The sequence below is a fragment of the Metopolophium dirhodum genome, chromosome 6 (genome assembly GCF_019925205.1).
Source record: "Metopolophium dirhodum isolate CAU chromosome 6, ASM1992520v1, whole genome shotgun sequence".
Taxonomy (NCBI): Eukaryota; Metazoa; Arthropoda; class Insecta; order Hemiptera; family Aphididae; genus Metopolophium; species Metopolophium dirhodum.
The window spans coordinates 21807685-21820785 of NC_083565.1; the positions used below are offsets into that span (position 1 = coordinate 21807685).

The 13101-nt window shown below is 29.6% G+C and overlaps 1 protein-coding gene across 1 annotated transcript in view; it reads right to left on the reverse strand.

Annotated features, from left to right (window-relative positions):
• Positions 1–13101, reverse strand: part of LOC132947280 (potassium voltage-gated channel subfamily H member 8) — a 212034-nt gene that overhangs the window by 74100 nt on the left and 124833 nt on the right. The window contains exon 6 of the mRNA XM_061017541.1: positions 11599–11827. Within this exon, the coding sequence (XP_060873524.1) occupies positions 11599–11827 (229 nt within the window). The remainder of the gene's footprint in view (positions 1–11598; positions 11828–13101) is intronic.

The following is a 13101-nucleotide window of genomic DNA, read 5'->3' on the forward strand; positions in this document are numbered from 1 at the left end:
TAGGTAATCCGTGTCCTGCAGTGTTATAAATTTCAAAATGGAAAGATTATAATATTATAATCTATTGATACCGCGTTTAACTCCCAAGTAATTCGACATAATATACGTAGGTACAGCTCTAATACAATTAATCTATAGCTCGTAAAGTTGTGAGTCTATGCATCGTAAATGAGGTGTTTTACGCGTGTGGAAGGTAAAGATAACACATTTCGACACACATGTGGCGTATAATTATTACTATGCGGAACATTATGATGAAGTTCGATCGGAAACAGAAAGCGAAATCGTATGAAATAATTCGACGCACGCGCTCGTCCAGGTACTTTATTCCGTCTGCTTTCATTTGAAATTCTAAGCGACACATTTCGGTTTAAAAATTAATACAAATTATTATTATTACGAATACTGGCCATTTCGATAACAGTCAATAGGCAGGTACGCTATAACTAAATAGGTAGACAAATATAATCTTCCCGTTATTGATTTCGATCCGTATCGCCTAAGGCCGGTAAATAAGTACCTACGCTGTATATTGGACTTAATTCGAAAGTTATTTTAATAATCTCGTTATGATCACGAGACAATTTTAGCCAATCGTTTTCCTGGAAAAAATTTATTGGCGAATCCTTTGAAGGGGAATTCGGTAATTTTTAATGGGCTCCCTGGTAATTATTTAGGTACCTACGTTTTTATAATTTAATTATCATGTGTATCTTATTTCAGAAACATTTTTTGGACACTTTGGGTGTAGACTTTTTTCGTTGTCATTCAATACTTATAAGAAATAATTTAAATATCGAGTAGTTAACGAGTTCAATCAGTATTACATTATTAGGTGTCTTGCACAGTAATTATATCAGATATATTTTTAACGACTCGATAATTATAAAAATTTGTACGAACAAGTAAATATTATTTTTTTTTCCGCTGTAATCATAGTACTATAATATTATATAACATAATATTAAACTCGTTAAAAAAACAAAACATAATCTAATTACATTTTTTTACAAATGATGGACATTATTTTCAAACCAGAATATTTTAAAGTTAAACGTAAATTATATGTATATTATAACGCTACCGTTGTATTTTTGTTCGCTAAATTCGGTTATCTTCACAAATCGCTTAAAATCAACATAAATATCATTATTTGAATATTATACTTTAAGGCGAATTATAAACATTTATGATTTATTTACATATACTATCCCGTAAAAGGTTTTATAATATGATTCATTAATTATACTTGCATGGATTGAACTCTCGAATAAATTGAATAAATACGCACTTAACTATTCTCACAGACAGCAGTGATTTTTTGTTTAAAAAAAAATTCAATCGCATTTGCATTGAGTAAATGTAGTGTTTCAAATGTTTAGATAAATTGCGGTTATCCTGTCCCTGCTGAACTAAAGTGATTTGTTTGCCTTGAACAATCATAAAATGTTCAAGTTGTAAAAACTAAATACTCTGAAGGTCTAATCTTGAGTAATGATTACAATCTCATAATTCTATAATTAAAGACTTAAAATAAAATATTTTGCTTAAAATAATAAAATTTGAACTTGATAATATTGCTTAAGACTTTATGAGTTTTATTTACTACACAGTTTTTCTTTACATTTTCAGATGTAGAAATAAAACAAAAAGTAACAAAAATTATCATTATTGTAATAATTATTAATTACAATATTTATACACAAAATATATATACTTACTATTTGTTATTTCTAAAATAGATTAATCGATTTGATTTATAATACCAAAAAAACATCATGAATATAATAGGTATTTGTTTTTATTTTGTTTTTTTTAACACATTTCCAAAAACTTCAGACTTGATGTAATACTCATACTTATTGATGAAATTTGGTATAAACAATTAATACGTTTGTATCTACTGTGTTACTGAAAAATAAGTACTTTTACTTTAAAGCTGTAATAGTTTTGATTCGACAACATTATACAAACAATAATACACCTACCTACCAAAAGATTTTAGCAAAACTGCTAAAAAAAATAAAATATTATTGATACCTAGATATAATATGTAATTGAATGAGGGAAGTGATTTCAAATCGAAAATAATTTAGAACGAAGACAAAAAAAAATTTTGATTTTGATTGATTTGTTTTGAGTTAAATTCCAAAGGTTGCAATTAATTGTCTACCTATATAATTATATTAATCGAATTTAGAGACATTCGTCTCGTGCGACGACCGACGACCGAGCCACAGTATATTATTACTATTATTATTATTATAGCGGTGGATGTGATTTATTAAATGGCGTACTACGTATGCAATTTAGATGGTCCGGTGGCGGTAAGTCCGCGGAAAAGGGGTGCAATTAACTGTGTGTTACGTTTGTGTTAGCAAAATGTTTTCACGGCTGATGGACTTTGCCGATGAACAAAACAACACAGTAATATCTCTAGTCACACTCTGTCACTCAGCCTGCTTCACACAATCATTATCTATCTCTCTCTCTCTCTCTCTCTCTCTCTCTCTCTCTCTCTCTCTCTCTCTCTATCTATCTCTCTCCCTCTCCTTCATCTCTCTATTTCAGTGTATAATATTATGTTTCTTCATTTGTTTAACGGCACACACCCTCACTGATATACATATAGGTACATACAATAACGTGGTTGGACAGTAACTTTTGATATGAAAGAGACGTGTAATGGGTGCTGACGGATAATAGAAAATTATGACCAGATGTAAATGTATATATATATTATATATATATATTTTCGTTAAAAATTTTAAAAATAAACTGGTATAAAGCTTACTAATGACCTTATTTGTATTTTATTTCGATTTATCATCTATATTATAATATTAGTCTTATGAAAAGCGTAATTATCATTATATTATAAAAATAATAAGGTATACCTTGTAAAATATAAAAGGTAAAGATAAATTATTTGGTAAAAATCTGAATAGAATACAAAGTATCGTAAATTTTACGTTGCAAAATGGTACATTTTAAAATATTTTAATGCATTCATTTATAAAATTTAAAGTATTTGTAAATAAAAGTCAGCATAATTAAGAAAAAAATTATTTTTTAAACCTGCAGTACCATGTAAGTCCTTTTAAGTTATTACTTATTAATTAAATACAACTTATCCTCATATCATGAATAATATAATTAGACGATACAACTAATACATGAGGGGTATAAATATTTTTCATTACATTTTACATTTAGAATGTTAGACATATAAGTACTTATAATGTCATTAAATATGTAACATGTTTTTCAATGTAAAATTGTATTGTTATAAGACAAAACATTACTTTAATTTTTGACAAATTTAGAATAGGAATTAAAATGTAATAAAAAAAAAATCGATTTAAAAACCATTGAGATATAGCGTACACAATTTAAATGAAATTATTACAATATATAATTTAAAAAATAAATACATAATATTATGACTACACAAGTGTCACAAGTAAACAACAAAATCACAAAACTACCTATCCTGTATATTTATGCTAATATTATAACGAGAACGTAGAAAGGTAGGGAAACAAAAGACTCTCCATGACTCTATTTAACTATCCTCCTGATGATTATTAATGACAAGTATTTTTTTATAATTATCGAAAAAGAAGTTGAATAAGAAGTAGTCTAATGATCATATTATTAAAATTTAATCGATAGTAATATGTTGTCTAATATTGTGTAATGTGATTCTGTGTTAAATTTTTTTTAAATATATTGAACAGGGAAAGTGACACTCAATCAAAGAGACATAAATCAACTTCAGCAAAATAAAAGATTGTACATATTACACAACCTGGATTTGCTTGCCTCGGTTCAAAAGAATGTGGCATTTTTTATTTTAATTTGAAAACAATGATAAATCATCACATAGTTACTTAGTTTACAAAAGTGTTTTTTTTCTTTTTGAAATTGCTTAGGTAGGTACTGAAAATTAAATTGTGAACAAAATACAATTATACTACTTATTTCTTATGAAATGTCACATGAATATCTTAGAACACTTTTAACACACGAAACGTGTTTAAAATGTTAACAGTTTAATAGGTAACAGAAATGTCACCGATTTTCAAAAAAAAAAAACTACAAGGAATATAAAAAATTCAACTTTAAATGAAATTTTATGATATACAATTTCATTATAATATAATATTAGGTTAGGGGCTAAAACAATATAGATTTAAATAAGCCGGTTCATCATCGGAATTATTTCGCAGATCTGGACGAAAGTAATTTTCGAATTTAGAAGTTGCTAATTTATATTAGTTTCCTCTCTGCATAAAATAAATATTCTAATTACAAATTTTCAGTCGATTTAAATTTGCAGGTCTCGCCATTGCAGCGCGGTCGGACACATGAGTACGCCTATGAGCTACATCATCGTAAAATCTATTGAAAACTATTCGATGCTTAGAATTTGTGTAATAGCAGTAAGTTTATAATATGATCGATAAAATACACAATAGGGGTACTTGTGAGTATTTATTATAAAAAAATCATCTTCAACCCATATTATACTCGTATTCATTTTAATGAGTATTTTGACAACCGTGATAGGTATAATATCATTCTCGGCGTTTAGTGTTTACAGTAGTACGTCTGTTCAATGTTATACCTATGATATTAAATTATCTTTATAATTCAAAAAATATATCAAATTTATTGTACAGGGTGTATCTGCCACATTACGCAGTGCAATTTGAATAATAACCGTCGTATCTTCCTGATACGCCTCACGCCTGTATCTGTTATTATTTATAGCACACAATATACGATGTGCTTTTATCGTTTGTATATTAACAAAACTAGCTAAATTAATAATAATTTTATAAATATTAATGTGTAAACGACTTCAGTCCCAATATAATATAAGTATACAGTGTGGAAGTATTATTAATCTAGTATTGTAATAGGTAAATAATAGTTTGTAATATTGAATATTGACTCAACTTGAAGACAATTAATTTAATTTTAAATTGTTTTCATAAAGAAAATCATTGATTACTTCGTTGATTACGATGAATTCAGATTTGGGTATTAGCATTTAACATTCAAAATACTATAATATAAATTATAATAAGTATAGAACATTTTTTTGAGTACAACGTTATAGCTTATATATTATATTTTGGGTATTAATTATTTATAATCAAAAAAGAAGCATTCAATTAACCAAGTCTTATTATAATTATTAACTAAGTATATTGACGATATCAAATAAATTATGCATAATATAATAATAGGTATTTTATCATAACATAAAAAAATAATATTATGAATAATGAACATTGGCTGAGGTCTGAAACACTTCGTCATCCACAATTATTCTCAACTTTTGACATCGAATTTTAATAAAAAATTTTTTTAACCATAATTCTTATTTTTGTTTGATTATAACTGTTATACTTTTTTCTTTGAAATATTCAAATATGACATTAAAAAATGACAAATATTTAAATGAAATGTTCGTATTATGTTGATTTTTAAAATATGCGTGAGAACTATGTTATAGCAGTGAAACTGTTTGTAGCATGCACCAAATATCGGAGATGAAAAATCAAAAACTATCATAATTCTTATGAACATCAAAATACAACATATTATAATATAATGTATATTTATATTTAAAATAAACGTTAAATTATAAAATAAAATACTATACATATACGCCCCTCAAAAAACCATATTTTAACGAAATTACGTTTGAGTTATTTCGTTGTACTTGAAATATTAATGCCATACATACTTCAAACGTTGACTTCATAATTTATGAATTTAAAAGTAATTTAACGTGTTTTGGCAGCCCAATTTTCTACATGTTTTTTTACATTTTCAAAAGATATTCAACGTAATTTTATGGCTTATTTGTGCAAAATAAACAAATGTCGTGTTAATAGCAGCTGTACTGCGCATTATTAAATGCGAGTTATTTTTAATGCTGAGTAAATTTTATTTCGAAAATCTCAAAATAAACATCTTTGACAATCTTTTATAAAAATATGTTATGTTTGAACTACAAATACATTTATAAAAATCACGATTTACGACTTTTTTGCAAATGCGCCTATATAGTTGTATATGATTTACAATTATTATTTTGGTTTATGTACACAAATTGCTTGAAAGGATTATAAGTTTTGATATACATAATATCCAAAAAAAACATAACCAACCCAATATTCTCTAAACGTCAGTTTAAAAAAAAAATGTATTATTTTTTAAACAATTTATAACAGATATACATATCATATTTTTTTATAACAGTATATTTATTTGGAAAATAATGTACTCTGAGGAAAATTAAATTAAATTTCTATTCAATTGTGAATTTCCAGTTAGGTTAACATATCCAACTGATATTTTAAATGACAACTACAAACATATGGTTGGTACATACAAGTATACTCTTTTCAATTGCTCATATATAATTTAGTTAAAGAAACCTGTGGAGAGTTGCCATGAATCAATATGATTTCCCGCTGGTTTATATGCAACTACACGATCAGACTTTTGGAGTGGTTTTCAGGCAAATATGAGTAAAGTAGTCTTTAGAGAATGTTTGAATGGCAATTTTCACCACTGAAAAATGTATAGAATTAAAAACCAATACAACTGTTGATGAAAAAAATATATTAAAATAATAAGCCTCGGGTCACAATTGAGTAAAATATAAAATATACCACAATTATGTAAATTTAACAAATTTAACCATATTTTATTCTATATTAATTATTAACATTATATTTCACCATACATATTTTATTATTGCTGATTTTTTGATCGAATCGTTTATCCAACAAAAGTATAAAACCACATTTTTTTTACAAAAAATGAATATATTATTGTATCACAAGTATAATTATAACAATAGTGAATAAAATAGCATAAACCTATGGATTTGAATAATATGTACAATAATTTAGCAGGAACAATGATAATTTGCGATTATTCCTACAAACATAAAGTAGGTACACAAATGCATGCAATGTTGACTTAATCAGGAGCGAAAAAAATAGCAAATACCTTATATACTCACTATTATAATGAAATAATATAATCACCAATGGATAGAATTTTTAAATTTCTACCAATAGTCCAACCACATGATATAAATCAATACATAATATTGAATAACATAATAATTATGTAAGTATAATTACCTAATTATTAGGTAATAATTTAAAATATTACTATTAGGAATTTCTGTTAATGTAATAATGCTGCACATTATGTTCATCGACAAAACTATAATATGTCAATTTGTTTAATAAAGATAATACGGTATTAAATTAAAACTGTCGTAAAAAAAAATAACTCACAATCGATTTGTAAAAATTTCAGGTCGAAACGATTTTTAATAGTTTCAGTGTTTATAACTGTATGCCGACTCACATAAAATAACAAAAAAAGTCCTACGGGCTGCGAACTAGAAACTTAAACCATTCGCCAATATACCTACCGATGCATACGAATCAACTAAATGTCTAAGAAGCATATAAGACGTATCTATAGATACTTATATGTATATGAAAATACAAAAGATATTAATTTTTACAACTACCACACACTTAATTTGTTTTTATTAAATATAGTGAACATAATACAGTTCGTTAAAATAATAATATGTAAGAAGTCGTGAGTAAATTTTTGTGAAAAAATGATAGTGGAAAAAAAGAACTATTTAAATATTTAATAAATTATAAATTTATTTTATCAAATTCCATACTTATTGATTTGGAAAAAAAACTGTTGTATACGTTTTGTGTTCATAATATAATATGTCATAGTGTGATAATCATTTTTTTAACAAGGAATTTTACCCGCAATCCTGCACATTTTGCACGAGGGTTTAAGGTACTACTTTGTCGTTTCGACCATTAATTTTGGGTAAATCTCAGAACCAGCACGAACACATAGACCATTGTATATACTTTATATATTACATAAACGCCTCGCAGGGTGATAAATAATTGAATAATTCATTAAATTCTGATTTACACTTCACAACATTAATAATTCGAACTCGACGTAAGCTTTACATAGAACTCAAGAATAGGATGAATAAACTTTAAAGGGTAATGAATATTCGTGGTAGGTATTGATCATAAAATATCCATACAACTCTATTGTATTAATAAACCTTTCGGTTCGTGTGTAATTTAATAAGAATAATAATAATAAAAACTAATTAGAAAAATCTAGTTTTCCGCAGATACCAGCTCGTATAGTTCTTAATCATTACGCATAACAAACCACACGATAAAAAATAAATATAATATACGTTATTTGATTAGGAGGTATACCTTTATTAAAACATAATTTAAAGGTATATTTTGTTTTTATCATCAGTGATAATAATCAAATTCGATAGGAGATATTTATTTTTTTATTCGTAACGTGTACGATAGTATTATATTTAGCATAAAAATATTTAATTTGTTTTCACTTCCTACGAAAATTCTATTTCAATCAGTTGTCATTATTGTTTCAAATTAATTTACCAATTATTTAAGTAAAAACCATATTTTAGTCCCCCTTATATTTGATCCCTGGACGTAATTTAATTAACGGCTGCTGCCTCTGTCGTTAATTGGTGAAATGGTTCCCAAGTAATATGATCACGAAACATCAACAGTATTTGGAGATAAATATATTATAGGACAATTAATTAACTGAATTAATAAAACTGACATTCAAACGTCATATTAATAAACGAATTTAAATAAAACTAAATAGATATATTTTTAATACAATCTACCAACTTGAATTCGTTTCAGGGACTCGCAGCCTAAGTAACATTAAGTGATATTTCCCTCGTTATAAGTTACACCAAACTCATGAGCACAAAAATAATAATATTTCAAACCATCACTGGGTAGGTAGTATCATGTTGCTTGTAAAATAAACATTAATAATTTTTTGAACATTTTAGAATAGACACTATTTGAGTTATGATTCTGAATCGTATTTTATATTTTGTAGCATAATAATTCATGATGTATTTGATAAAATATTAAACAAGACACCCATTATTAGTTAGATATTTTTAGTAGTAGTTCTAACCACAATGTTAATATTAGGGCTTGCCTTGATAAATATTACAATTTAGTTTTTGAATAAAACGGATATAGGTGCTCAGCTATTTCTCTAGATTGTTTAGTATAGCCAGTATAGGTACCCAAGGCTGGATTAGTATGTATCGACCCATTGAAATTTGTACTTCTAAGCGGCCCATTTACATAATATTCACTGCCAAAAATTACGTCTAAAACTGTGACAAGCTTACAGGTTGCTAATCGTATTTTAATCATGAATTTATTTTCACCCACACTCACACAACCAGCCCAAACTTCAAGCGGCCCAACGAGTAGCATTTTCACGGCAGTTCGCTTAACCAACCCGGCCCTGTAGGTACCTTATACATAGAATAAAACTCAAAATTACGATTTTCTTTTTTTTTTTTGACAATATCGTATTATAATATTATAATATGTATATATAATAGTATAGATTAGATATAGTGTTTACTTTTTTTTATGAAGGCTTTGATGACTGAGGTCATTAGCCTGTAAGGTTGATAGGGTTGGTACGGTTGGTTAGAAACACGTAGTGGCAAGGTTTTTACCACTACGAACTCGGGTGGTCACCCATCCGGGAACTATAGTGGCAGCGGACGTTACTCACTCTCAACCCCGTCTGATTGTAGCCACCACCCCACGCCAAGCCACAGTATTTACTTATACATCATATAATATTATAATGGCATAATAAAATGTAATGTTAATACAAATATTTTTTTTCATCATTAATTTATTATTGGTAAGTTATCGATTTGACGCAGAGCGTTGTGTACTGGTGTGTTCATTTAGGTACGTGTTTCGTGTCCGTGCTGTGATATACGCACTCGCTTTACAGTCATACCCAAATTCATCACTCAAAATCCACCGAAATCTATCATCGAGTCAACTTCCGATCGGCTGCGCTGCGAACCCAATGATACAGTAATAATAACAAATACGCTGCGTACCTATAACACTATAAATATCGACATTCATAGATGTTGTTCGATTATTTTACCAATGATTCCCTCGGGTGCTCCAGGCATATCCTGCAAAGCACGCCCATATTAATACAACAATATAAACGTACGATAAACTTGAATTTCTTAAAAAGTCGAAACTACTGAATATTCCTTCGAACAACCTGTAGCGAATTATGCCGCGGCGACTTTGAGCATCCTACATTGTCATGCCAACCGTCTCATAAATCTCGGAAAACAGTTAGCATGACAGACCGGAAAGTTGATCAGGAGACGACTCGTCTCACCAATGCACAATGTATCAGGGGATCACCCAATGGCGGCCTACGAGAGTAGCTCGTAAAGTCGTAAAGGTAGCATGCGCAAAAAGTTACCGATATTACATTACATTTTATAAATAAAACAGTTTCCGCGTGGGAATAGTGATAATTTATTTCATTATGTCTCACGACGTTTATTTGGTGTTTTTTTTTTTTTTTGTATTTTTCGAGTACAAAATGCGTAATGAACGGGTTTAGAAGATTTAAGTACAACTTTGGTGAAAAACGTAGTTACGGCGTGACATATACATTTCGAGATTTATCGTGCACTATCATCGTTTCGCATTATTCATAATATTTTAGTCATATAGTCGGGTATAAAGATTGCGTACATTAGATAATGTGCAACGTTATTATATTTGCGTGGCCGACGACCACGGTATAATATCAGTACTGTGCTAATTCAGCGGGGTAAAAGACAAAAGAGATTATACGACGTTTTAGTCTTTTGATGACAGTGTGGTGCATGTATGCCACCTAAAATAATAAACTTTGACCGAGTAGCACGCCGGTTAAGACATTTGCATGACTGTTTTTATACCGTAACTAATAAATAGTACCTAATCATAATAAAATATTCCTGTGTTTTAGTACTATAACAATTTTATGAAAACAATAATTTTCATGTAAGTATACATAATATTATTTTTTACTGTGATCCGCGGAACAATTTGCATTTTTAAATATTGCATGATTCAACGGATTACAATTTTGAAAATTACTTTTTAACTGACCCACACGATCCATGTGGTGGTGGGCAATTTTTTCTGAGTATAATATTATTACATTTTCCAATAATTATACACGACGCAACATTTAATACGTTTGTGTTTTTGGCAAACAGATAAAATGTTTAATATTTATATGCGATATGTCATCACTTTTATAAAAAAAAAAAAAAAATCAATATTGAAACTATTTTACGGGTAGGTACCCCTATAGTATGGGTATATTATATTATATAAATGTTTAAAATAAACGTATCTGTTCGACGTATAAGTTTGCGACCGTAGATTCGTTTACGGTTTAAATGTAATAATATACTATCGTGAAACTATACAGGCACGACGATATGATCGTTTATTGTATATATATATATGGGTTTCGAACCCGAAGTGGATATATCGAATCAGCCCGGCCGGGTGGCTGGGGGGTGGAGGTCGGCGAATCGATATGGTATATGTGGCACAATACCTCGGTAATGATTAATGAAGAGGGGCTTACCGACTATAAAAAGCGACTCGACGACCACGTCGCTGACCATGGACGGTTTGTCCGTGTTGACGAAACTGGCGTTGTACGGTACCACGATGGCGACGTAGAACGTGGCTATCAGTATCAGCCAATCCCAACACGTCTTGAAAACCCCGTAGTGCGATAATACCCATCGGGATTTTTTCAGCGCCGACGTTTTGTATTCCGGTAACGGCGCCGACGAGCCCTGCAACAACGTCTGTGGAACAAAAAAAAAAACGCAAGACAAACAGTACAATAACAATAATAATAATATACGAAATAAATAAATAGGCAAATAATAGGAGGCGCCTACGACAAAATAATACAATACGCGATAATTCACACGACTTTTTCGATTACGCGCGAGGTTGTTGGACGCTCGCGTGTGTCTGTCGCGGGTTCACAGGTGGTGGAGGCGCGGTGCTCGTTGTCGTGTTACCTAGGTATAATACGGTTGGCGTGTAAGAGTAAAAATTCGATTTCTGAAAAACAGGCGTAATAATGTGTTATGCGAAAGGGATGCCCACGACCAGCCGTGTTAGCGTTCACGTAGAGGGCTAAAACCGTTTTTAAAAGATATTTCGATTTCGTACACCGGCCAGCTCGTTGTCGTGCTGCAGTACCCACGACTGCATATACCACTGCAGACCATAGAAGTCTTGAGTTTCGGAAAAGAATGTCGTATCGGAAAAATGGCATATTCGTCTTTCTTTTTCAAAAGTATCGTTATCTTTGTACTTTGAATTCCAACTAGAAATCCCCTTTTACCACGAAATTTCCCAACATTTTCACTCAATTACGAGATCCTTTAATATAGTATAATATTCAATCGTTATAATATTATTATTATATTGATAATATGTAATTACAAGATTGGGAACATACACGAACGTGGCGTTTTTCGAAAATCAAAATACCAATCATTGCGCAATATCAGCACTTCCACTTAAAATGTATCCACTTGCACCTAATATTATTACTGTTTATACCTACACCAAGGGTTTAAACGTCAGTGTTGGTTCCTTGGTGGGTAAACTGCGATTATTTCCCAATTATCGAGGTTTTTATCAAAACTCTGGAAAATTCCATAAACAATAAACAAACGAACAAAAACGATACGTATAATATTCTAGCGTTTTGCTGCGGTAACGTAAAAAATAAAAATTAGTTAATTTTACACAAATAAATTTAGAGCGATTCGTGTAACACAATGAAAGCGTAACAAAAATAATTAAATTTGTTGCTGGTGAATTTCTTATGCCGGTCACACATCGCTCTAACAGCATATTATTATGACCTTTGTGTTGAAATGTGCGTATGAGGATGAAATTAAAAGTGTGTTTCTATGTGTTGGAAATTTAATACAAACATATTGAAAACGTGACACCGTTTTAATAACATGACGCCAGGTGAATTTGCAAAACGTCTTTCGAAGACATTGTTAAGCAGCGTACGTCAGAGGAAATTAAACTATGAAACCAGGGCACGAGT